Here is a 27,233-nt window from a genome sequence, read left to right as displayed (position 1 = left end):
CAGCACACAGACCATGCAAGCTTTGGTCGCAATCTTTGAGCAGAAACCAACAGGAATTTGGGCAGCAGCCCGACCAGAAGGGAGCCTTTGAGGTACGGTAATTACAACTTTACACACTATTTCAGGGTATAACTGCCACCACCTCTGTTTTCTGAGACAGAGGAACTCACTAACTGGTTATTTCCCGACCTGCAAATATAAACGGTTAAACACACTCTATTCTGTCCGGCTAATAACAACAGTAGCGTCTCTTCAGAAGCCTGGTTCAGTTGTGCGGCTGAGAAGCAGCGTAGCGGAACAGTGAATGACTTTGATAAAGTATTTTATTCACGGGCAATATAAATAATTAACATATACAGACAATTATTAAAATCAACAATTATTAAAACAGTAATAGCCAGTATGAAAAATAAAAGAAAGGGAGAAAAAATACTTAGTTTCATGGAGAAATGTCCTTTTGTGGGAAGAATCATAAAGTCCTTGGTAAAATCCTTTGTTTCAGATCAAAGTTCAGACCAGGTGGATGCCAGCATATCCTTAAGCTGGCATAGATGAGATCAAGATGATGTTTCAGGGTAGAGGACACTGAGTTTGACTCCTCTGCCATTCTTATGCCCCTGATCCAGTAGGAGAGAGTGAGGGCGGGAGCCACACACCCCCTTAGAAGATGAGATGAGTCCTCCCCTTGTCCTGGGGACCAGAAATCATATCTGACCATATATGGGCTCTATCTCACAGAACCGTACAGGTCAGGGCAGATTTACTAACATTTTCAGGTATGTCTCGATTTACCCAGCAGTCTGATTCCAAACATGAGGGATGGGACCCCTGTGGTATCATCAGGGTACTTTCGAACTGCCTAACTGGCAGTCTTTACCTCAGAATGTTCTGAAACTTCCTCAGAACCAGCACCAGACAGGGCCAAGCATGCTCTGTTAGTTTGGAGGGTCTGCCAGCCTGGCAACACAGAAAATATGACACATATAGCAGTTTATGGAATATGAGATACATCTGGGATTTACAGTAGGTCATTCCCAGGCAAAGGCTCTTTGAAGTTTGGGGCAGCAAGCTACGTGTCAGCTCCCCTGCTGGGAGGGGAGCCAGAATGTCTGACTTCTTCCCAACTAAATTGTTTCTGCCATCGTGCTTATCAACTATATCTGATGGATGGGCCATCAGCACAGCTTGAAGCCAGGGACACTCTGCAGCAGGCTCGTGCCTTTTGGTGGAAGGAGGGAAGGAGAAAGAAAAAAGAAAAAAAACCCAGGAATGTCAGTTCTGATTCCTGTAATGGCTGCACAAATTTAGCCAGAAAGCGATCAGACTGCACGGATCCTTCCAATTCGCCCACATTTCTCACGGCTGTTCCGTGACACTGTATTGGGCAAAATAAAAAAAAAAAAATCACACATCATAAGACCCAGCTTAAAACTGTTTATAAAATACTGTATGTACTCAAAAAATTTGAGTATTTGTTTTTGTTTTTTTTGTTTTTACCCTGTTTCAATTGACTAATGGTCGGGGCTGGGCTGGGAGAGGACTAACTAGCAGGGGCCTAATTTTCTTACTTAAAGGATGACTATTGTGAAAGACTGTAAAATGTTAAATACATACATATAAGATGTACATTTAACCCAGAGCAAAATTCACTATAATTGTTTGTTTTTCCGATGTCGACGTTACTGTAGGTAGTAAGAAATCTGATAAATCTTATTTTGGACTACTCCATTTCATGGGGGATTCTCAGGGTTTCAAAAGCAATTACATTGCTTAGTCCAGCTGACAAAATAATGTGCAAACACGTAAAAAAAACTGGCTGGCTGGCTGGCTGGCTGGCTGGCTGGCTGGCTGGCTGGGCGGCTGGCTGGCATGCTTGTACCGATCCTTTGCAGAGAGTGCTTTTGTAAAGATTAAAGAAAATACCAAGACTCCCACATGAGATGGACTAGTCCAAAATCTTACAGCAACATAGGAAAAAGTAATATAATGGTGCATTTCACTCTTTGAGAAATGCACACCTTTTTGTGTATGTATTTTTTACATTTTTTATTGATAGTGGCCCTTTAAAATAGGGTGTAAAATGCATGAGCAGTGCAAGGTGGGACCAGGAGGATGTATACTAACCTGTCACGGAGTGGGGAACACTCCTTCCTCACCTCCCATCTGTCTTCCTGTTTTGCCAAAATTAAGACAGGAGGAGCGCTGCCTGTCCTGTGACAGATAAAGCCTCCCCCCCAGTCCCAAATACCTCCCTGACTCCCCAGTATGGGTGGGGAAAGGGGGAGGAGTCCAGCACTGACAGTCAATACTTGTGGAGGGACATGGGCATGCTGGAATCAATGCTTGTGGAGGGACATGGCAATACTGGGGTAAATGGCAGCACTTGTGGGGGAAACTGTAAATAAATGGTGGGGAATGGCAATGTTTAGGGAGAAGACATGGCTATACTTGTTTCATGGGGAGATTTATGCCTAGGAGTACACATATTCAATGAAAATGGTTGAAACTTAGAGGGTCCACTTACACTTGATCAACAAGTGTATATGTTGATTCTGAAGTTGGCCACTTCTGGAGCTGGCTGGCAAAAGTATGGAGAAACCTGTCGGTAGCTTGCGTTTTTGGACTCTGGCTGGCCAGAGTAGGAAATGGCAGATACTGGCCGGCCAAGTCCTGAAGGTGCCCATCAGTGGAGCAAAGGAAACGCTGCTGTGCCAGTTTGCCTTTCCTCTGCTTCTCCTTGTTTCCCCGCCCCCCCCTCCCCCTCCTTTTCTGCACCTGACTTTCTTCTTACCCTCCGATTTCCGAGCCCCTGCTGGAGGATGCAAGCTCACAACAGGGTGGGTGGGGGTCCGGGTAGGGAAAAAAGTCAGGTACAGAGGTGGGGTGGCAACATGGAGGAAGGAAGGGAAGGCAAACTGACACAGCAGCGGGCTGGCATAGCAATAAGGTCACTGCTGTTCTTTTCGGGTCTCAGCAGGCCTAAGGCTGTGCTTGTGTGTAACAGAATGCTGCAGCTTCGGTACTTGGCCGGCCGAAGATTGTCTAAGGTCAGAATGGAGTAATTTCTTCATCTATTGGCAGCATCAGCCAGTTACTTTGCATATTTTCCGGGTAGAACTTTAAAGCGGAATATAACCCTGCATTTCAACTTTGCTCTAAAACATTATTTACAGCATATTATATGCAACCAGCATTTTTTTTTTTTTACTAGACCAACATTGGAAGGGTTAAACACAGAGGTTTAAAGTTCCGTGGAGAGATATGCAGAAGTTCAGATAGATACATTTAACTAATTAGAATGTAACAAGTGATAAATGTTACACACTCTTTGGCTGTCCTCCAGCTCCTTCTCAGTCAGAGAGAGTGAGTCACATTCAACACTTAGATACATTTATGTAAACAAAATGTATCTATGTAAGCTTTGGATGCAAATCTCCAGGAACTTTAAAGCTCTGTGTAACCCTTCCAAAGCTGGTCTAGTAAAAAAAAAAATGCTGGTTGCATATAATATACTGTAAATGTTTTAGAGCAAAGTTGAAATGCAGGGTTATATTCCGCTTTAAAGAGAAACTGTGACCAAGAATTGAACTTCATCCCAATCAGTAGCTGATACCCCCTTTCCCAGGAGAATTTTTTTCCATTTCACAAACTGATCATCAGGAGGCTCTGTATGGCTGATATTGTGGCGAAACACCTCCCACAGTGTGATGTCAGGACCTGTCTGGGAACCTTGTTGCGTTGTCGGAAATAACAGCTGTTCACAGCTGGGTCCAACTACCAAAAAAGTATGCAGCATCTCCTTCCACTGACATCACCTGTCAGCAGTAAAAATGTCACCATGTGATAAATGTCCGAATGTAAATCAGGGAGAGGAAAGAATTTACAATGGGCAAACACTGACTAAATCATTTATACATAATTATTGTAAAAATGGAACACTTTTTTTCTTACATTATTTTCACTGGCGTTCCTCTTTAAAGTGGTATGAAACTTTGGTCTTCAGTGGAAAGGTCCTTGCTTCAGTGTGCAGCTTCTGGCCTCATCCGCAGAAGTGATATTATATTTTGTTTACATTCCTTTGTCTGCTACCATTAGTATACATTCCTAGCTGTACTGAATATGAGCTCTCTGCTGTAGAAGCAGAGAGCTAAGAAGTGATCAACAGATTATATATATATATATAAATAGAACAGCCTATCTTCTTTTTTTTTTACACTATTAAAACATTCTATTTATCATTACAAATTTATACAGCACTGACATTTTCAGTAGTGCTTACGGAGTACACTGAATAATTCATGTCACAGGCTGTCCCATAGAGGAGCTCACCATCTCATATCTCTACCAGGGATGATCAATAATATGCAAATAGGAAAGAGTTTGTGCAAATGTATGTAATTTTTATGCAAACATATACAGCTTGAAATTGAAACAATCAATCAAGTGGTACTTGATTGGTCCATTTTCAAGCTGCATACTTCTGCATTAAAATGTACTTAAATTTGCATAAAACTCGGAAGTATTTGCATATTGTTGATCATTCCTAGTCCCTACTATATTCATAATCTAGGGCCAGTTTGAAGAGCCACCAATTACCTACAACTAGTTTTTTGGGATGAAAAGGAAACCCATGCAGACAATGGGAAGAACATACAAACTCCTTACAGATGCTGCTCTGGCGGGCAATTGAGCCTTGATGTGGATGTAGATCAGTGCTCTGACCTTGCATTGAGCAATAGGGGTTGTAGAGGTTACAATCGCACTGGGGCCTCAGGACAAAATGGATTATTAAGAGGCCTCCTTCAGCCATTGCAATAGATCTTCATTTGGTGCTATGCTGGTAATGATCACTTCAATATGTGCCTTGCATCACAAAAGGATTAAGATGGAATGGGGCCCCTAGGCAAGATAGCAGCTTTTGCCCTTCGCTGATGGTCATCTGGCTTTTTCAGTAAGATTTGCTGAGAAAGAGGAAGCTGAAAATGGGGGCACACCATGGACACTGCTGCCCACAAGAGCTGTTCATAAAAGAGGGGGGCTGCAGTACATGGATGATACACATGGAAGAGGGGGCTGCACATGGAATGGGAGGGGCTGCTGTACATGGATGTTATACATGGAAGAGGGGGCTGCACATGGAATGGGAGGGGCTGCAGTACATGGATGATACACATGGAAGAGGGGGCGGCACATGGAATGGAAGGGGCTGCTGTACATGGATGTTACACATGGAAGAGGGGGCTGCACATGGAATGGGAGGGGCTGCTGTACAGGGATGATACACATGGAAGAGGGGGTTGCACATGGAATGGGAGGGGCTACAGTACATGGATGTTACACATGGAAGAGGGGGCTGCACGTGGAATGGGAGTGGCTGCAGTACATGGATAATACACATGGAAGAGGGGGCTGCACATGGAATGGGAGGGGCTGCAGTACATGGATGATGCACATGGAAGAGGGGGCTGAACATGGAATGGGGGGTGCTGCAGTACATGGAGGATACACATGGAAGAGGGGGCTGCACATGGAATTGGAGAAGGGCTGCAGTACATGGATGATACACATGGAAGAGGGGGCTGCACATGGAATGGGAGAAGGGCTGCAATACATGGATGATACACATGGAAGAGGGGGCGGCACATGGAATGGGAGGGGCTGCAGTACATGGATGATACCCATGGAAGAGGGGGCTGCACATGGAATGGGAGGGGCTGCAGTACAGGGATGATACACCTGGAAGAGGGGGCTGCACATGGAATGGGAGGGGCTGCAGTACAGGTATGATACACATGGAAGAGGAGGCTGCACATGGAATGTGAGAGGGGCTGCAGTACATGGATGATACATATGGAAGAGGAGGCTGCACATGGAATGTGAGAGGGGCTGCAGTACATGGATGATACACATGGAAGAGGGGGCTGCACATGGAATGGGAGGGGCTGCAGTATATGGATGATATACATGGAAGAGGGGGCAGCACATGGAATGGGAGAAGGGCTGCAGTACATGGATGATACACATGGAAGAGGGGGCTGCGCATGGAATAGGAGAGGAGCTGCAGTACATGGATAATACACATGGAAGAGGGGGCTGCACATGGAATGGGAGGGGCTGCAGTACATGTATATTATACATGGAAGAGGGGGCTGCACATGGAATGGGAGAGGCTGCAGTACATGGATGGTACACATGGAAGAGGGGGCTGCACATGAAATGGGAAACGCACTATTCTTTGCCTAGGGGCACAAAAAGGATAAATCCGGCCTTGTGTAAACATGTATCTAGTAATGTAATTTTTATCTCTTGTTGAAAAGGAAGATTAATGCGCAAATGCATGAAAACAATGCAAACTAGGAGTAAAACACAGAAAAGCACAAGCCAGAAAACACACTGGTTTCCTGCACAGACAAGTGCGCTCCCAGTCTTCATGCTTCCTGAATCCCTGACTCTGAATCACTATGTAGCTTAGCATGCTTGTTCCAGGGATGACTGCCGAAACCAAACGATCTGCATGATGGCCGGGGGACTGGTATTTTTTTTTTAGAAAAGGGGAATAAAGATGGCTGCCTCCACATGCCTCTTACTTCAAGTTTCCTTTGACGAATTGTTCAAACTCAAGCAAAGTCTGCGGACTTGAGAGTTTTTTTTTCTTCCAATCTGATCAGATGGACTATGTATGAAAGTGAGATTTTCCAATGTGAGGCCTCTTACATTATATGCTGAAAAACTGATGCATCTTAAAACTTCCCATAACAGTGCATTATGGGAAAACTTTCAGTTAAAGAGAGTCTGCTCTGAAGTGAAAATAAACTCATGAGATAATGAATTGTATGTGTAGGACAGATAAGAAATAGAAGATTAGCAGCAAAGAAAAGTCTCATTGTTTCCAGTACAGGAAGAGTTAAGAAATGTCACTTGTTATCTATGCAAAAGAGCTTCTCTGAGCTCTCCATCCCAACTTGGGTCAGATACAGTGCTGTTTTCTGAAGCACTTATGTCAAAGAAACACCGCTTCAGATAAGGTTTTACTGCAGAGAACCTGAGAGGGACATTAGCTCTGATCTGTTTCATAGTTTATAATACAGAGTATAGTTTGTAAACTGCATATATGAAAGAATGATGAAATGTTATTAAAAAAAAGGCTATACTGTATAACTGAAAATAAAAATGACTTTTCTTTGCTACTAATGTTGTATTAACTATCCGCACTACACATACAATTCATTAAATCATTAGTTTGGGGTTTTTTTTGCTTTAGTGTCACTTTAAAACGCATATAATGTGAAATGGACCACAGGGAAACATGGGCATTACAGTACTTTCACCTGGGCTGCACGTTCAGTCATGACAACCAATTTAGTGTGAAAGGACCCCCCAAGTGTAAATAAGATATGATTGTCTTGGAGGCTGATTAATCTACATCCTGTCTGCAGTTCTTAATGAGTACAGATGGTCAATGATGGAAATAATTCTAAATGTATGCAGGATTATGCAATAATGCAAATGTATACTGCTGTATAATGGGCCATCGAATCCTTCCAAGGTAGAATTTGTTTAGGCTGCTTAATCCTGCATCAACTCAGACCTAAAGTGAAAATAGCTTAATGAGATGACTTTCCTGGGGTGCCATATTTTTCCTATTTTGATTGTAGGGGATTCAAAGATTGGTGTGTGACCATTAAACTATCTTTCTGCTGTTTACGCTTACTCAGTTCCCATACAGAGTAATGATGACCTCTTCAGCTTTTTTCCTTTTCCTTGCTGTCAGGAGTGGTGGTCACTGTCACACGTTTTCTTTCCTGTCAGGTATCAATTAAGTAATTAAGTGAAACCTAACTTTATTTAAGACTGGGATTCATAGTACCGGGTTACTGACACTGAAAATGAGCAAACAAAGGGGGTCAAAGGCAGTTGCTTGTTAGGTTTACTCCTCTCAGTATAGGACAGTTGTGGAGTTCATTTGAGAACGTTCCTGGTTGTTTTGGACTTCTAGACAAAGCATCAGCTGAAGCTGTTATGAGCAATTGTTTCGGCATGCATACACCATTGCTTTTCAGGTCGGTGGAGCATCAGTCACTTTTTCATAAATACTGTTTCTACAGAAGTCACAAGCTGCTGTGTGTCTGTAGAAAACTTGTAAACAGAAATGTCTGTGATGTGATGCCATGTGAGTATTTAACTGTTATCTTCTATTAAAAGAAATTTTGAGGTGTGAAGCCGATGGAGGCTGCCATATTTATTTCCTTTTAAACAATACCAGTTGCCTGGCAGTCCTGAGCGAGTAGGGTCCAAATCACACACCTGAAACAAGTATGCGGCTAATCTTGTCATATTTGGCATAGACATCTGATGTGCATGCTTGTTCAGGGTCTATGGCTTAAAGGAGAACTGTAGTGAGAGGTATATGGAGGCTGCCATATTTATTTCCTTTTAAGTAATACCAGTTGCCTGGCAGCCCTGATGGTCTATTTGCCTAAAGAAGTGTCTGAATCACACCAGAAACAAGCATGCAGCTAATCTTGTCACATCTGTCTAAATTTGTCAGAAACACCTGATCTGCTGCATGCTTGTTCAGGGCCTATGGCTGAAAGTATTAGAGGCAGAGGATTAGCTAAATAGCCAGGCAACTGGTATTGCTTAAAAGGAAATAAATATGGCAGCCTCCATATACCTCTCACTACAGTTCTCCTTTAAAGTATCAAAGGCAGACCCGGATTTAAAGAGACTCCGTAACAAAAATTGCATCCTGTTTTTTATCATCCTACAAGTTCCAAAAGCTATTCTAATGTGTTCTGGCTTACTGCAGCACTTTGTACTATCACAGTCTCTGTAATAAATCAACTTATCTCTCTCTTGTCAGACTTGTCAGCCTGTGTCTGGAAGGCTGCCAAGTTCTTCAGTGTTGTGGTTCTGCTATGAACTCCCCCTTCCAGGCCTATATGCACACTGCCTGTGTGTTATTTAGATTAGAGAAGCTTTTCTCTTCTCTCTTATCTTTTACAAGCTGGATAAATCGTCCTCTGAGCTGGCTGGGCTTTCACATAGTGAGGAATTACAGACAAGGGCAAAGCTGCTTGCAGGAAGAAAAGAGCAGCCTGAAACTTCAGTGCATGAGAGATGCAGGGGGAAAGAAACACACAAATGATCTCTTGAGATTCAAAAGGAAGGCTGTATACAGCTTGCTTGTGTATGGATGTATTTTCTATGTGTGGACATACTGTACATCAACCTACTTCCTGTTTTGGTGGCCATTTTGTTTGTTTATAAACAAACTTTTTAAAACTGTTTTTAACCACTTTTAATGCGGCGGGGAGCGGCGAAATTGTGACAGAGGGTAATAGGAGATGTCCCCTAACGCACTGGTATGTTTACTTTTGTGTGATTTTAACAATACAGATTCTCTTTAAGACAAGGCCATGGCCACCACAGGATCAAGGGCAGGTGGGCAGCAGGCTATACTAGGGGGAAGGGAAGGTTCACCTGGCTACCTATACTGGAGGGAGGGGTAATTAGGCTGTCTACACGGAAGGGTGTAGGGTCATCTGGCTACTTATACTAGAGGGAAGGGGTTATCTGGCTACTTATACTAGTGGGGAGGGGTCATAAGGATACCTATACTGGAGGGAATAGGGCAGTCATCAGACTATAACTGGAGGGGAGAGGGGGGTAAGGGTCATCTGGCTACCTATATTGGAGGGGGGAGGGTCATCTGGCTCATGGGGTGGCTGCTGACAGTGGCCTTGGGCGCTAGAGAGTACAAAGCCAGCCCTGATCAGAGGCAGAGGATCAGCAGGAAAGCCAGGCAATGTGCATTATTTAAAAGGAATTAAACATGTCAGCCTTCATATCCCTCTCACCTCAGGTTCATTTTAAGTTGATTTATAAAACTTAGGAGCTCTCTCTAGTCCTCCAGCATTTTTCTGCCTTTCCAAATACTTGTTTAGGAACTGCCCTCTAGTGGTGAATTGTGTATCTTCTCTTTGGTTCTCTATGCAATGGTGTTGCCGTTTCACCACAGTTTGCATTTTGGTTCAGTTGTTAGTCCTTGTGGCTGGATATTTTTATGCATCACTTTTATGCTCACAATGTTTTTACTATGGGACCTTGTCAGCCACTTAGAAAGATGCCTGTGAAGTGGTGGAGATTAGTGGTGAAACAAAGCATAATATGAAGCGGGGAATATTTAGTGTTTTTTTTTTTTTTTAAAGACAGGTACCACCCAGGACCTATTGTTTAAGTGTACCTGAGCTGGTACACTGGCCCTTATTTATACTTACCTGGGACTTCCCTCCTCTTCCGCCCCTCTGTTCTGGCACTATGGCTCCTGATAATCCGGTCAGTCCCTGACAGTCATGGGCTTCTGCGCATGCGTGGCTCAGCACACCCCCTACACTGTATATATAATGATCGCATGATACAGACCACTGAAACATGGTGGGGTGGGGGGTTGTGAGCACTGGGACTAGTTTGCCCTGTTGTGCAGGTTTCACTGAAACAGGACCAATAATGACATGGAATGTATAGTAGAATGCAGTCAATTATTCAGGATACCCACTTTTTTTATTAAATATCCTAGCCTCAGCATCAGAAACACACCTACATTGCTGTATATTGGTAAGTAGCCCGCCCTTCCAGTGAAGCTTAGCCTAGGCTGTTTATTATGCAGAATTCAATCTTCCACTCAAAAAAGGGGAAAACTTGATCACATTTGAAAAAAAAAAAAAAAAACTTTTCTATACAACCAATCATTTGTAATAAAAAAAAATGAAAATCAAACTGTTATTGTATCGTGTGTGGCCATCTTTGCACACTTACTTTGTAGTAGACACAGTCCTGTACAAGTCCTGTACACTTCTTCTAAAGCACCACAAAAAAAAATGAATACTCTTCTGTGAGCATGTCCCGGGATATACAGAATAGCCCCCTAATGCACCTGGCTGAAGTCTGCAGGAAGCCCCCTGGTGGTCATTTAACATAACAGCAGCAGATTATTTTTTGTTTATCCCCTCCAGATCTTGTACCTGTATTATGGAAATCTAGCAGTGTGAAATGTTTGTACAGACTAACAGATGATATTTGGTGCAAAAGATGGTTGAAATTTAGGGAGATCCTGTAATCTTAATAAAAAGAAAAAATATTTTAACCCGTTTGTGTCATTGTGTGTGCCAGGCAACTGTTTCTATCCCATCTAGAGCTGTATTTAGCAATGTCAAGTGTGTATGGCCAACTTTAATTGTCCATCAATGATACAATCTTGATTGTGTACCCTTTTACGACATACACTTGGAAAGATTAAACTGGGGAACTATATTCTGGATACTTTAAGTAGTCCCTTGTATTACATAGAAGTGGTTAGATTGTACAATCAAGATTGTATCATTGGTGGGCACACTAGACTGGTCATATACAATCCAATTTGATTGCACAGTCATCTGCATTACCAGCTGCTGTAATATGAAGGCCAATAGATTGTATAAAAATTGGATACATTTTTTTCCCGGTTAACCCCTAATGTGCTCATTAACAGTACAATCGCCAGAAGGATTGACCATAGCATTGATCAGATCTGGTTTTATTAATCATGGCGATCAACAAACAATAACTCTATTGAACATTCCTTCGGTCCGACTTTGGGTTTGATTCTTTTAGTCTGAAAGGATTGCTTATCATTTTACTTTCCTTTGGTGGGCTTGAATGACTCTTTCTGATCTATCAGTTAATGGACACCTTTAGATCTAATGTATAAGATTGCATAAAGGTTGTATAAATTATAAAGATGATGACCAGTAGTGAAAATTCTTCCTCTATTCACATTGCTACACTTTTCACAGTAAACAAAGTCCCTCAGCAGCCAGTCACATGGTAGCCCCTGAGGCTGTCCACATCAATGAGATGCAGATATTTCTGAGTTCATGCAAATGTAAGTAAATTTTATGCAAAAATATGCAGCTTCGTAATAGACCAATCAAGTCAGGTTTAAATTAATTGGTCCATTTTCAAGCTGCATATTTTTGCATAAACATTTACATAAATTTGCATCCACTCAATATTTGCAAATCATTGATTATCCCTACTCACTTCTGTCACGCATTCTCTTCACATTGTTAAAGTACACTGACTACATATGAGTGATAAAGTAACCAAGCAGCTCGGGGTGACCCAAACCACTAGGAATGTATAGGGGGATAAAATAGACAGGAAAGCCTTCCTACTAATAAGCAATGCTTAGTGAAATTTGTATATTTAGTAGTGGTGCATTGTGGGTAACCACAAATGTTTACTAATAGCTGAATTATTGCAGATTTCCTGGTTTTAAGAAGGCAAATTTCACCAAGCATTTATTAGGAGGGCTTTTCAGTCTCTTTTATCCCACCATACCAGTGATGACTTACCTTGGCACTCCAGCTGTGACCAAATTACAAATCCCATCATGCCTCTGCCTCCCCAAGTTACGCTTAGAGCGGTCAGAGTATTGCAATGCCTCATGGGACTTGTAGTTCCACCACAGCTGGGAGACTTCCATCTGAGCCAACCATTCAAATACAAGCCTGATTTTAGACAAGACAAGACAAATAACATTTATATCGTGCTTTTCTCCTGGTGGACTCAACGCGCCAGAGCTGCAGCCACTTGGGTGCGCTCTATAGGCAGTAGCAGTGTTAGGGAGACTTGCCTAAGGTCTCCTACTGAAATAGGTGCTGGCAGAGCAGAGATTTGAACCCAGGTCTCCTGCGTCAGAGGCAGAGCCCTTTAACCATTACACCATCCAGCCACTACTATTTTATCTTTACTTATAACTTCATTTCCTATAAATGATCATAGAAAAAGGATTTTTTTTCCAATATAAAAAAAATTCAAGTACTAGATGGGAAGGATTACACGTGGTGAATTCCTCACTTCTAGGGACGATTAATGATATGCAAATACTATTTTAGTTTATTAGTTCATGCAAATGTAATTTTTTATGCAAATATGCAGCTTGAAATTGGACCAATCAAGTCCCACCCAGGTTTAAATTGATTGGTCCAATTTCAAGCTGCATATACTTGCATAAAAGTTTAAATAAACACGGAAGTATTTACATATCATTGATCAGGGATTATCAAAGAGATGCAAATTCTTCTGAGTTGATGCAAATGTGTTATATTTTTTGTCCAAATGTATGCAGTTTGAAATTGGACCAATCAATTTAAACCCAGGTTGCATATATATATTAAAAAACAGAAGGAAATTTGCAATAATTCAGCTATAAGTGAACATTTGTGGTTACCCACAATGCTCCACTACTGAAAATGCAAATTATCTCTTCGCCCCTGTAAGCCAGACAACCATCCGGAACCGCTGGTGTATAGAAAGCCTATAGCTTTAAATATTACACAGCCACTCCAACCCCACATGTAGACAGCCCGTTTCTGGCTTTTGGCCCTCATCAGTACATGGCAGGGATTGATATGGCTGTATGCGATAGGGGCTTGGACCAGTACAACAGAGTAACCAAGCAGCTCGGGGTGACCCAAACCACTCGGAATGTATTTCCATATATCTGGGAACTGTCCCTGATGTTACAATAAGAAGCCCATGCATAGAATGTAGGGCAGACCACCATTCATTGGGAAAGGAACTGATGGGTGGACTGATTAATCAAATCCACAATTTTTTATTTTTTTGTAACCAACACCAAACTGCATCATAGGTCAGACTTGTCCATCACTATAATGACAGCAGCAATACCCTGACCCTATACACATTATTAACAAGTCTCCCATCAGACACACTCCATAACAAAAATTAAATTTATTAAAATGTAAACTATGCATTTTCTACCATTGTTCATAAAGACTTTCTGTATTTTCCTTCTCCCAATGACACAATCACAACACATTATAAAACAGCAAGAGAGATCACTGAAATGTAAGTGAACAGTAATGAATTGTCTTTGTACAAATCCCATGCTATAAAACGGATGGGTGATACAGGCACTGAGGAACTCCTATAAAAATACAAAATCTCTTGGTAGCAGCAATGCAATTAAAGGGATGCTCCGATGGCAAGCTGTCATGGCACGAACATTGGCTGGGGGCAAATATTCTAAAAAGCTGTTGCTGTTGAATAAGACATGGCAGAGGTCCAATGACATTGGCTTAAAGTGCATCCGGCGATTTAAACTGAGCATACATTGAAAAAAAAAAATACACAATTGTGGGTGGTTCTGCTGTAAAAGCACTCTGTCAAATTGATCTGTAGTTCTATTGATTGATAAAAAGGAAGCATGTAATTATTAAAAAAAAAAAAAAAAAAAAAAAGAAAGTTTCACTTACCTGGGGCTTCTGCCAGCCCCCTGCAGCTGCCATGTGGGCCGTGCCAGTACTTAACCACCCTCTGGTCCCCTGCCGCGGCTCAGTTTCACTTTTGACCATTGCGTCCTGCACAGTAGATTGAGAACAATTATGTGTGTGGCTAGAGCCACACAGGCGCAGTGGCCAGCAACTTAACCTCCTTGCCAGTTATCCCGAGCTCAGCTCGGGGTAACCTGCGCAGGAGGATTTCTCAGGCCCCGCTGGGCCGATTTTCACAATGTAGCTCGCTAATTCATGTAGCTAGCGCTAGGCTAGCTACATGAATTTAAAAAAAAAAAGGAAAAAAAAAAAAAAAGGTGCTGCGCCGCCCCCTTGCTGACAGAATTGGAACGGCAAGGGGGTTAAGAAGAGAGTTCACTAAGCTCCAATACAGCTTGTGCTGTATAACAGCCTCTGGGTGCTGTGTCCTTGTTTGATTGCCATTGGACTACAGGATTGGTGTACCTGTTGGACGCTGGGCCCCGGTTTGGCCAGATTATTGCTGGTTTCTCCAAAGGTTTGGACGTCAAGCCTTTTCTTGCAGCAACTGAAGAAAAAGTGAAACTGAGCCACAGTGGGGGACAGGAGGATCATGGAGTACCGGCACAGGGCGGCTGCAGGGGGCTGGCAGAAGCCCCAGGTAAGTGAAACTTTTTTTTTTTTTTTTTTTTTTAAATCATTACAGGTTTCCTTTAATTATTAAGCACATATTGGATTTTCTTCATGTCAACTTTGGCCCTACTCAAACATCCTCATTGGTCCTTAGAGTGGGACAACTGGGAGTCTCTACACTTAACTTGCTGTACCTTCACCCTATTTATGAGGCAGGAGCCTGTATGTCTAGCAGTACTGATCAATGTGACATGCAGTCTTCTTTTAAAGTGCACCATCAGAAATCCCTAAATGAAATCAAATCAATGGCCAATACATAAAAAAAAAATAAACCTAGCGCGACACATGAAATGTAGAATACAGTCTCACCAAACCTCAATAAAAAGGGAACATTTTCTACTACAGTGGAACCTTGGCTTGCGGACATAATTAGTTCCGGAAACATGCATGCAATCCAAAGCATTCATATCGAAGCAAATTTCCCCATAAGGATGAATGGAAATGCTTAGGATTCGTTCCACAACCCATTCGAAATATATTTAAGACAAAGTACTGTACTAAGTAAAAATGTAAAAAAAGACTTTTGAAGAGGTTAAAACCGAAGAATAGCTTCAGCTGTGTTCAGGAACAGGTACACTTTATGCTGTCTGCCATTTAAGAGATGCGTTAAAAGCAAAAGTGAGCCAAGAGTTGGCTTGAGCTAATTAAAAACTTAACTAAAACCGTAAACAATCAGAAATAAAAATATGTACTGCTTCAGTTATATTGCATACAAATAAAAATATAGGTACCTCTGATATTATACAGCATTAAAACCACAAACACACAATCCAATTCCAGTCAAAACGTTTTTTTTCGTCATTTTGCCTTAATTCGGAGGGTTGTAATCAATCTTTATTGCAGCCTGTGCTCCTGTTGTAACGTCCCTCTCTTCCTGTACTTGGCGACACCATGGTGAAGGGAGAGGTAATCTCAGTGGAAAAGACAGCTGTACAACCCAGACGATTCACACTTTCCCAATCCATCCAAAGTTAGGAAAAGAAGTTTTGGCTGGAGACACAACCTTACAACCACCAGCAATAGGATTCTTTATATACGGAGCAGAAGTACGGCTATATTCCGACTTTAGCCGAGTCTCTTGCTCAACATGAAGCAGAATTCACATGATGGGAACCAGATCTTTTCACGTGGCCAATCAAATTTAGAACGCTGATGACAGATTGCCTGATTACTCAAGCTATCTACCATGAATCATGGATACCGTATAGTATCAATAATTAGCCTTCTACATTTAATTGCTTGTGTGCAACATTCTATTCTAGTATATTCCCTCTATGTAGACGGAAAAACTGTCTAAAGTGTGTGTGTGTACTTACCTAACGAGAGGGAGGGCTCTAGGTTCTGGGTCCTACTGAACCTTCCCATTCCTCTCATGGTCCCCACATTCCATCGCTGGATTCCTGGTTGAAATCTCCCACCGCAGGAGGCACAGTACGGAGCCATCCATCTTTGGAAGCACTCCGGCTCCCGAAGACTTCCAAAGCCTTGGACAGCGCTGGAGAGCAGTCTCTGACCAATCGGACGGAGACTGCTAATGGGGGCTCAAGGGCTGGAACGCAGCAACCGTGAGGAGAACAAGAAGGTTGTATAGGACCCAGAGTCTTCCCTCTCTTTAGGTGAGTATATGATTATTATTTTTATTTTTTTTAAACTAGCTTCAGACTCCCTTTAAATTTCACATATGTAGTACAGAGGGAACCTTCCAGGTCATCTGACTTGTGGTGAATAGGGAATGGCAATCTCAGCAGTCAGCTGCAGTGCCACCTGCTGGTCAGTCTTAACTGGCAGACTTGAATAGGTGTTAGTCTGCTGTCGTCAATAGGTAGGATGCACCCTCATTATCATAGGGTGTGGGGACCTCAAGCCCGAAGCATAAGTGAAATGTATGAATCTGCTGGTATGTGATGCAAAATATTGGCACCAATTGCACATTACTAACAGAGCGACGGGTTTCATCTGGAAGAGTTGTTTGGAAGATCCCTGTGACCGATGATTCAGATTTCATCAATTATTGCACGAGATTGTCTAATCTAACATATTTCCAGGATACTGTATTGCCAAACATCCATTCCCTCCCCCAGAACTCCCCCCACTGATCATTATCTGTGCTAAACATCACTCTAATGGGACAGCTTAAAGGGAACCAGAGAGGATGCAATATACATACCTGGGGCTTCCTCCAGCCCCATACGCACGGATCACTCCCACGCCGCAGTCCTCCTCTGCCTGGAACCGCCGCCACCGGGTCCCGTCATTGCCGCGAGTCGGCAAGTCGGCCGGCGGACGCGGCCAATTCTCCGCATCACCGGGTGCTCTCCCCATACTGATACGCATGTGGCCGCTAACTGCGCAGCCGCATGCGTACATGTATGGAGGGAGCCCCTGTGATGCGGACAATTGGCCGCGTCCGCCGGAAGTGACGGGCCCGGTACCGGCGGATCCAGGAAGCTGAGGACGGCGGCGTGGGAGCGATTCAGGCTTATGGGGCTGGAAGAAGCCCCAGGTATGTATAAAATCTTTTTCTTTTTCCACCCCCCCGTTCCTCTCTGGTTCCCTTTAATAAGTGGGTGTTACCTTTGTGATATCAAATAAGTTTTCTGAAGACAGAAAAAAAAAATCCAAGAAAAGCCTTGGTCACATGACATGGAACAGTTTAGCCATAGGAGTTATCAGCTGAGAAGGCGGGGCTTCTGCTTCTGAGCATCATTATCCTGGCTAAGGGGGTGGGTGTGGTCATGTGCAGCAGAGGCTGTTGAAGCAGCCACTGGTGAATGAGGTTGTTTCAGCGTCACCCCTGATCTGGGCACTGCCATGGGCCATAATGTTAATTACTACTATAGCGACGCAGGCGGAATGGAGTACAAAATCACTCTGCATTTTGTGGTCTCCCATATTTGGCGCTCTGAAGATCCCCAGAGATCTGACCTCCAGTTTGGACCTGTGATTACAGTAAATTAGTAAGATTGCTTTCACACTGGAGCGCTGCGTTATAAACACACAGAAAGCAGTTAGAAAGAACATTTGCCGAGCAATATAATGCAGGCAAAGAAGCTCCTGACCTATAACCACCTTCATTGACCAACATTGTGCAGTCCTAGCAATGCACTGCATGTTCTGCGCTGTAACAAAGGAATCCGTTTCCTTGCAGCTGATGAGGTGGGAAATGTTCATAGACTTTCATCCACAGCATTTTACGGTGCACAAAACTGTGTCCGTTACAGCGCAACGTGTCAGTGTGAAAGTAACCTTCGATAATTAGGAGTAGGTAACACCAGCCACTTTTCCACTCTTCAACAAACAGCACGCACATTTCAACTGAGCCCGAGAACCCCTGTCTGTATTCATGCCTGAAAAATTGGGCGCAGGGTGAAGCTGAAAACCAGCCTGCCCTGCTATTGAAAAAGTCCCAGTGGCGTTAATGTCTATATTCCATCTAGGCTGCCATGGACTCAGGGGTAAGATGCTATTCGGCTGTCCGCTATTGCTGGCGGCTGATTTGCACTGGGTTACTTTTTTGTAATTTGGGCTCCATCTTTTGCCGGCACCCAAAATAACTCTCTGAGCACCTATATAGCCATAATTCACATTACGGTCTATGGTGTCACCTGGTGCGCCTAAATATCCAGCGTCCTTTTTACCAGCCCCACCCTTGTCTATGTGGTACATCCCACTGCTGTCTGCCATAGATCTATATGCAGCTGATATGCTTATACCTAAGGATCTCTAATCAGCATTACTAGGGCGTTGGAGAGGAATCGGCGCAGGAGACTTTGGCACAGGATACAGCCGGTATGGCTGGTCCTGCTGCTGCACAAGTTCCTGGGTCCGTTAAATACTATTCCCCCTCCAGGCCGCCATAGATGGTGGGAAATGAAATAATTTGGCTTCCAGCTATTGCCGGAGGCCAAATTAAAGTGTTTTATAAATAACCTCAGCTCCGTCTTCTGATGGCACCGAAGTTACTTCCTGTGCGCCGCTACAGTCGTAATTCCTATTACGGCCTATGGTGGCGCCGACTGCGCCCAAGTCTACTGCGCTGGATTTGGTGTGTTCGTTACTAGGGGACTGACAACAGCCTGGTAGCTAACGAAAAAAATAAGGGTGACCATTTTTTTTTTTTTTTAAACCAAATATTTATGAAAACCCAATTGGGAAAGGCACTATGTTTGATTCGACCGGTGCAAGTAGGATCGGCTGGTTATAAAAAGCAGTGTATCGTTGTGGTGCATTGATCGATACAAATCTAGCAGCCATGGCAATTCAATTGATTTTCAAACAGATTTTTGCTGAGATTTGATGGAAATTAAGTGTTGCAATGTATTAAAGCCATCGCTACTCCCCGAACGATTTCCAACTAGGATCATAATCGATTGAGTGCCCGACGTATGGTATATGGCTAGCTGTTAGTGATGGTCATGTCTAGAAGAACTCATGGAGAAGCATGTGATCAGTGTGGTCAGGTGATAGATATGCAAGTCAAGATCAGGTGTAAGGCAGGACGTGATCACAGCAAATCAGAGCTTTGCAAATCTGTCAGCTGATCAAACTGATCACATGCTTCTCCATCAGCTCTCCTAGACATGGCCACCACTACTAGCTGTAAAGGAGATCAGATCACGTGATCGCTATGGACGACAATCCTGCTAACATACAATCCTGCTTACATACAATTTTTACCCAGTCTGTCCTTGACATGATGTAGCTTCACCATCACACAGCACAGACAAGCATCTTACAGAATTTGGGATACGCTCTGTAATTTCCCAGCATTCTCCACGACAAGATGTCCACTAAGGTGGATGGCGGACAGAACTGATCTGATGACAAGTAGGGAAAAAGCTGGCAAAACCAATTCCTTATTCATTTTGTATAAAAACTGCCAATGTTTCGGAACCACGTAGGGCCCCTTTATCAAGGACCTCCTGCCGTCAGCCCAACACACATCACGTCTGTAAGTACTTTAGTGGAGTCTTCTCCAGAGCTTCTCCAATATGAGCCTTTTCATTGTGGCAGACAGATTTTTGCCTACGAGCAAACCTTGCCTTGATAAAGGGGTCCTATGTGGTTCCGAAACGTTGGCTATTTTTATACAAAATGAATAAAGAATTATATTGGATGTGCCAGCTTATTGATGTCATATAGGGGGCCTCATCCCTCTTTTACAAGCTGCAGCATTCTCTCATTTCATCATGGTCTAATCCACTAGCGTGTGCAAGACAACACAAACCTATAGCTGATCTGATGACAAGTCTGGGCCGGCACAGGTTAATGTACCAGCAGGCGTGTGCATTTCACACTCTGATGTCTTTGTGCTTTTTGTTGTTAAAGGCAAAACACGGATCATTTTAAAGTGACAACCGTGGCAGGCTGAGTCTGCTGCTTCTACATTCTTGGCTCTATAAAAGGAAGACTTCATAGATTTGAGACCGCTGTAACGGAACCGCCGGAGGTCCTTCCTACTACGTCCGAACCTTGCGCTTGTCGTCAAAGAGGCTCTTCAGCATGTAGACCTGCAGGAAGGCCACCGTCACCAGCACCCCCAGGTTCACTGCGGACCAGAAGTTCACTCTGTCCAGGTTGCTGTCCTGTAAGTTACGGTCTCTCGCCTCGAAGACCCGCAGGACGGTCTGCATCTGAATGCTGCGCTCTAGCCTGGACCTCATGCTGTCAATGGACTCCTGCAGGGAGGAGAGGCAACCAGCACAAATATAAATGCTGCTGAGCAGAATCATAAAATGTAAATATATATGGACAAGACACAGAACATTTGTATTGCGCTTTGCTCCTGGCTGACTCAAAGTGCCTGAGCTCCAGCCACTAGAGTGCGCTCTATAGTGTTCCCCAACCCTGTCCTCAGGGCCCACCAACAGTGCTAGTTTTGTATGGGCAGTAGCAGTGTTAGGGAGTCTTGCCCAATGTCTCCTCACTTAATAGGTGCTGGCTTACTTAACAAGAAGAGAGGAGTTTCGAACCCAGGTCACCTGTGTCAGAAGCAGAGCCCTTAGGCTCCCTGCACGCAATTCCGATTCAGCTTTTTACATCCGGTTTTCAATCCTTACTGCATGCTGCATTTTTTTATCCGTTTTTCTGTTGAATGTATTCAGGGAAAATCGGAATTGAAAATCGGAACCGCAAAACGGATTTGCAATGTGCAGGAAGCCTTAACCAGTACACTAGCCTGCCACAAAAATAATATTTTACTATAATTAATATTTATATTTGACATCACCCAATCAAGAGACTTATAGACAGACTACGGACTGGTTCACACGGATGTTGAACTGGTGCTAAAATGAATGGACAGCGGTTTTAAACGTTTAACATAGTTTGCGTATACACTGCACTCGATCACGTCTTTACAGTCATCTCGTTAATGCTAGGTACACACCATACAATTTTCTGGCAGATTTACCAGCTAGATCAATTATTTCCAACATGTCCAAGCTGAATTTTCGATTTTTTTTCAATTTTTCATTCAGTTCTATGAAAAAAAAAAAAAAAAAAAAAAAAAAAAAAAAAAAAAAAAAAAAAAAAAAAAAAAAAAAAATCGATAAAAAAAAAAAACGATCAAAAAAAAAAAAATCGAAATTCAGATCGGACATGTTGGAAATAATCGATCTTGCAGGTAAAATTGTTGGAAGCTACATCAGCTAAACGTGGTGCTTCCGAGGACCCCTGCTGGAGTAAAAACAAAAAACGCAGCGATCGGACAAGAAGTGCCGCCAAAAGGTCACCAGATGCTTTTCTGCTCGCTAGCAGAGAAGCATCTGAGCGAGAGGCCGCGCTGTTGGTTCAGACGTCCGTGTGAATCAGCCAATAAACAAAAGAGCTAGGAAAATACAGATGATCTAGGAAAAGTTTGTTACCTTTTCATAATATTATAGTTTTGTTTATTTCATTAAATACTAGTACAGCACTCTGAGAATAGCTACACTAAATGAGAAGTGACAGTGACATGCGCCCGCCCCCTCCTTCTTCCTCCCCCATATCAGTCATACCTTGATATCCTCTATCTTTATATCTAGAAGTTCATCGGGTTCCACAATGTCGGCCCAGCTATCTGGCTCCTCATCCGCTTGCTGAGTGTCAAATATAATCTCAAAAAACACCAGCTTCTCAGAAATGGTGCTGAACGAGTTGTCAAAGCAAATCATGTAATCTCCGGCTTCTGTGGGCTCCACGCTGCTCAAAACGAGACATCGGAAAACTGTTACTTGCTGACCAAACATTAGTGAGACCCCCAACATCATGCAGAACAACAGAGGACACAAGAACAAGAGAGGAACAGCAGAGCAGTACGAAAAGAACTATGGCTAAAAATATTAGTTCACTTACGTATGGACCCCATCAGATCGCCTCCTTTCCATAATCAACAGGACCCCGGAAGGGGTGGTGACTGAGAAATCCACATCCAGCCCAGCTCCACCAATCACCTGCAGGGGGCAGCAATGAGACAACCAATTACACCTGAAACATTTACAGGTAGTCCCTGGTTAATGAACGAGATTAGGTGCGTTCTCAAAGTATACCCGAGACCAGGATGGGGGTAAATTCATACATAGCCAGGGCTTCCTCCAGCCCCCTTCAGACCTGGCTGGGAGAACGGTGAGGGTGCCAAAGGTCTGAAGGGGGCTGGAGGAAGCCCCAGCTATGTATGAATTTTTACCCCACCACCGTCTCAGGTCCCCTATAATTTGAATCTGCCCATAAGTCTAAACAACAACAACAAATAACATTTGTAGAGCGCTTTTCTCCCATAGGACTCAAAGCGCATAAGCATGGCTCAGACCATCGTGGTACAGAGGAAGAATTTTAGAAGTCTGGAAATGCCAGGCTAAACAGGTGGCTTTTCAGTCTGGATTTGAATAGCTCCAGGGATGGTGCTGTCTTTACTGGGTGTGGTAGGGATCCTCTGGGGGAATCAGAGGTTTATTCTTTGCAATGTTCTTCAGATGAAAGTAGGAAGATTTAACTACAGATGAAATTTGGTTTCTGAAACTCAAATCCCCATCGATTAGTACGCCAAGGCTGCGCACAAGGTTGGAGCTGTTTATGTCTGAATTCCCAATCCTGATTGGTGTTGCTTTAGGATAGAGCTGTGACCCTACTTCTTATATGCCCCCCCTGTGCTTCCAGTGTCCTCCTCTGTTCCCCTGTGCCTAGTGTCACAGCTGTCCCCCAGTGCCCTTAATGTACTGCAGCAAAATGTAATTTTACCAGTTTTGAAAATAAAGAACAACCTGAGAACTCCCCATGAGAAGATGGGCTAGTCCAAAACCTGTCGGTCAGATGTCTACTACCTACTGTAAGTGACAGCAACATAGGAGAAAAGTAATGTATGGCTCATTTTACTCTGGGAGAAATGTACTTCTTATTTGTATGTGTTCACATGTATTTTAAATTTTCACAATAGTGGTCCTTTTAAGGTGGTTACAGAGGCATCCTCCCCTCACTACATGGGAAATGTCAGTGCAGTATCCAAATACCGACACAATGAGCTCCATTCACAATACCATGTGCGGTAACCAAATTCATGTAGTAAAATTACCACCCTCATAAATTACTCAAAGGGCTCTAGACTGCATGTAAATTGGATTTCAAGTGAAAAATAGCACCAGGTACTTGCAGGTGCTGAAAAAATACATAAATAATATTGGTTAGTAACGATAAAACAATGCGCTTTTTTGTCCATTATGAATTCCATTTTTGAAGATTTTACGTTTAAAATAACGACTTTTACCAATATGTTGCCCAGCTTTTATCACTTTTTTTCCACACTTTACCCACAAATGGTAATTTCTGTCGGAAAACATTGTGAATATTAAAATAGTCTAATGCTTTGGTCGGTAATTTTCTGACATTTCATTACCGAATGGAGACCATTATAAGCGCTAGTCTACTTGAAGGGACCCAGCAGGAAAACTCATAGGGCAATTTAGCTAACGTGATTTAGTGGACGGCACCCTCTCAAACTCTAATGCTGGGCATACACGGTACGTTTTCTACCGTGTAATCGAGCCGCCGGCGCGTCCCCACGGGCGCATGGATCGATTCCCACTCATCCCCGCGGGCGCTTCCTTAACTTCCACTTGTTTCTTCTTTTGTCCTACCCGCCGGTATCGAGCGCGGAATCGATCCAGAGGGTATCGGACACGTCGGAAATTATCAATCGAGCAATCAGCAGCTCGATTACACGGTAGAAAACGTACCGTGTATGCCCAGCATAAGGTTTCAGATAGGTTGTAGTAAACTACACCCACACTATTCGGCCAATCACAACGCTTTGAGCTGTAATAGGGTGCTGTGATTAGAGAACTGTTCCCTATGAAGTTTCCTGCTGGGTCCTCTCAACTAGCCTAGCACTGAAATCTGACCGCAACCACTAATTTGTAAGAACTAGAGGACACAGGAGATATCACTATTTACACCACCAAATAGGTTTGGTAAAATTATACAAGTAGAGGTGGTAGATGAAGCGAGCTTCATGCCCACAGCCCAGTGGCAAAGGGTCCAGGTGGGCAGTTTTAGTGTTAGGGTTTCCCCCTGGGTCCCCTAGTTCTTACAAATGAGTGGATGTTGGTTGGTTATTTTGCTGCAAGCACCTCAGCTATTCTAGCTCCAGAATACCATTGCATTGTGCTGTGATACAATGATATTGTATGTTGCTACACAAAGCAACAGACATGTGAAAGGAGCAAATACATATAAAAGTAGCTGCACAAATCAAAACACCAACAAAATATATATTTTAATATTTATATAGTGCTGACATCTTCCGCAGCGTGGTACAGAGTAGACAGTCTTGTCACTAACTGTCCCTCAGAGGGGCTCACAATCTAACCCCTACCATAGTCATGGTCTATGTATGTATCGTGTAGTGTATGTATCATAGTCTAGGGCCAATTTTTAGGGGGAGGCCAATTAACTTCTCTGTGTGTTGTTGGGATGTGAGTGGAAATTGGAGTGCCCGGAGGAAACCCACACAGACACGCAAGGCAAGAGTGCTAACCACACACTCACACCCCATATTTATTATTCTGTTGCAGTATCCAGCAGTACACAGTCCACAAGACCATATCACATGCCCCCTGCATATGACTCCCCCAGCAGCAGTCTCCTCTGCAGGGTGCAGTATGGGTGTTCCCCAGCAGCAACCTCCTCTGAAGGGTGTATGGGTTCCTCCTAACAGCAGTCTCCTCTTCAGGGTGTATGGTTGCCCCCTAACAGCAGTCTCCTCTGCAGGGTGTAGGGGGGTGCCCCCTAACAGCAGTCTCCTCTGCAGGGTGTAGGGGTGCCCCCTAACAGCAGTCTCCTCTGCAGGGTGTAGGGGTGCCCCCTAACAGCAGTCTCCTCTGCAGGGTGTAGGGGTGCCCCCTAACAGCAGTCTCCTCTGCAGGGTGTAGGGGTGCCCCCTAACAGCCCCCTAACAGCAGTCTCCTCTGCAGGGTGTAGGGGTGCCCCCTAACAGCAGTCTCCTCTGCAGGGTGTAGGGGTGCCCCCTAACAGCAGTCTCCTCTGCAGGGTGTAGGGGTGCCCCTTAACAGCAGTCTCCTCTGCAGGGTGTAGGGGTGCCCCCTAACAGCAGTCTCCTCTGCAGGGTGTAGGGGTGCCCCCTAACAGCAGTCTCCTCTGCAGGGTGTAGGGGTGCCCCCTAACAGCAGTCTCCTCTGCAGGGTGTATGGGTGCCCCCTAACAGCAGCCTCCTCTGCAGGGTGCATGGGTGCCCCCTAACAGCAGCCTCCTCTGAAGGGTGCATGGGTGCCCACCAGCAGCAGCCTCCTCTATAGTGTGCATGGGTGCCCCTCTCACCTGGTATTCCACCTCCATGCTGCCATTGTAAATAGCAGTCTGGTAGAAGCACTCCTGTTTCCCGGCTGGCAGCAGGAAGGTCAGCTCGGAGTCCTGAGGTTGGCTGATCCCGGCTACTATCCCCGGCAGTAGCAGCCAGATGAGGCCGTGCACAGGAGCCATAGGGACGGCTGAGACAGCTCTCACCTTCCGAGGCCGCTTCCGTACAGGCTGCTCCTCCTCCCACTGGCTCATCCAACTGTCAGTCAACCCATGCCGCTATCTCATTGATCCGTGAGGCAACAGTTTGACTGTAGCCGTCCGCCTATTGGAGGCTATAAGAGCAGCCCCGCCCCTGCCTGATCCTCCATGTAAGGGCAAGAAGTGGAGCTCCACCAATGAGAAGTGTGGCACAATATATAAGCTATACGTGTCCTACGTATGGAGTCCAGACCTGACCTGTGAGCTCGTTGGATTCCTCCACACAGGAGACATTCTCTGCTGCCTCGGGCTGCCGGCTACGGGAAAATGGCAGCTGTCAGATATCCTTCTGACATATTTCAGCACATTATTAATACTACTATATCATTATATTGACAAAGGGTTCATAACTGCTCATAGGTCAGAAGCAGGGCTGCCAAATTCTTACCTAAATGATACATGAGCTCGTATGCAATTATTTTTTTCTCTTAGTAGATAATTTTTCATCTTCTGTTTAAATACCTTAGCTCTCTCTCCTCTCTCTAATGTGTGTATGGGGAGCTATACTGATCCTTACTGCACCCCACATGCCCTAGCGTCTCCCTCTGATCTCTGGTAATAATCAAATTCTGCTTCCTGGTCGGTGGCCTCCGACCCGGACATGCTGCGCTAGACGTGCTGCGTATGTCTGCTAGGGCGCTCATGCTATGTGTGACTTTACTGTGCCACTCTCTCCACGCCATGTCCAGCCTCACTGGGCCAATCTCCCCACAATGTGTCCGACCTCACTGTGCCACCCTCCCCACACCATGTCCAACCTCACTGTGCCACTTTCCCTGTGCCGTGTCTGACTCCACTGTGCCACTTTCCCCACGCCATGTCCAACCTCACTGGGCCAATTTCACCACAATGTGTCTGACCTCACTGTGCCACCCTCCCCACACCATGTCCAACTTCACTGTGCCACTTTCCCCACGCCGTGTCCAACCTCACTGGTCCAATCTCCCCACAATGTGTCCGACCTCACTGTGCCACTCTACCCACACCATGTCCAACCCCACCGTGCCACCTTCCCCATGTCATGTCCGACCTCACTGTACCACCTTTCCCACGTCATGTCCGACCTCACTGTTCCATTTGTAACCCTCTAAAAGAGGGTCCCAAGATTTTGCCAATGTATTTCTATGTGTCAGGTAACTTTAGCATCTAAGGCTAAATTTCGCCTTAGATGTT

The 27,233-nt window shown here is 44.1% G+C and overlaps 1 protein-coding gene across 1 annotated transcript; it reads right to left on the bottom strand.

Annotated features, from left to right (window-relative positions):
• Positions 1-13,778: 13,778 nt before the first annotated feature.
• TMED1 (transmembrane p24 trafficking protein 1) lies at positions 13,779-26,058 on the bottom strand. Its single transcript, XM_068274339.1, has 4 exons — positions 25,821-26,058; positions 22,347-22,444; positions 22,010-22,193; positions 13,779-20,689 (listed from the first exon to the last, which is right to left on the bottom strand). Exons 1-4 carry the CDS (start codon positions 26,052-26,054, stop codon positions 20,471-20,473), a joined length of 735 nt encoding a protein of 244 aa, XP_068130440.1. The 5' UTR covers positions 26,055-26,058; the 3' UTR covers positions 13,779-20,470.
• Positions 26,059-27,233: the final 1,175 nt, after the last annotated feature.

Source organism: Hyperolius riggenbachi, chromosome 3 (assembly GCF_040937935.1).
Source record: "Hyperolius riggenbachi isolate aHypRig1 chromosome 3, aHypRig1.pri, whole genome shotgun sequence".
Lineage (NCBI taxonomy): Eukaryota > Metazoa > Chordata > Amphibia > Anura > Hyperoliidae > Hyperolius > Hyperolius riggenbachi.
The sequence above is the reverse complement of the archived record's forward strand: the minus strand, read 5'-3'. Positions and strand labels throughout refer to the sequence as shown.

Coding starts and splice junctions, on each gene's coding strand:
- TMED1 (XM_068274339.1), bottom strand. CDS start 26,054: ATGAGCCAGTGGGAGGAGGAGCAGCCTGTACGGAAGCGGCCTCGGAAG. Junction 22,194..22,346: donor CGATCTGATGGGGTCCATAC/GTAAGTGAACTA, acceptor CGTTTTGAGCAG/CGTGGAGCCCACAGAAGCCG. Junction 20,690..22,009: donor TAAAGATAGAGGATATCAAG/GTATGACTGATA, acceptor TCCTCCCTGCAG/GAGTCCATTGACAGCATGAG.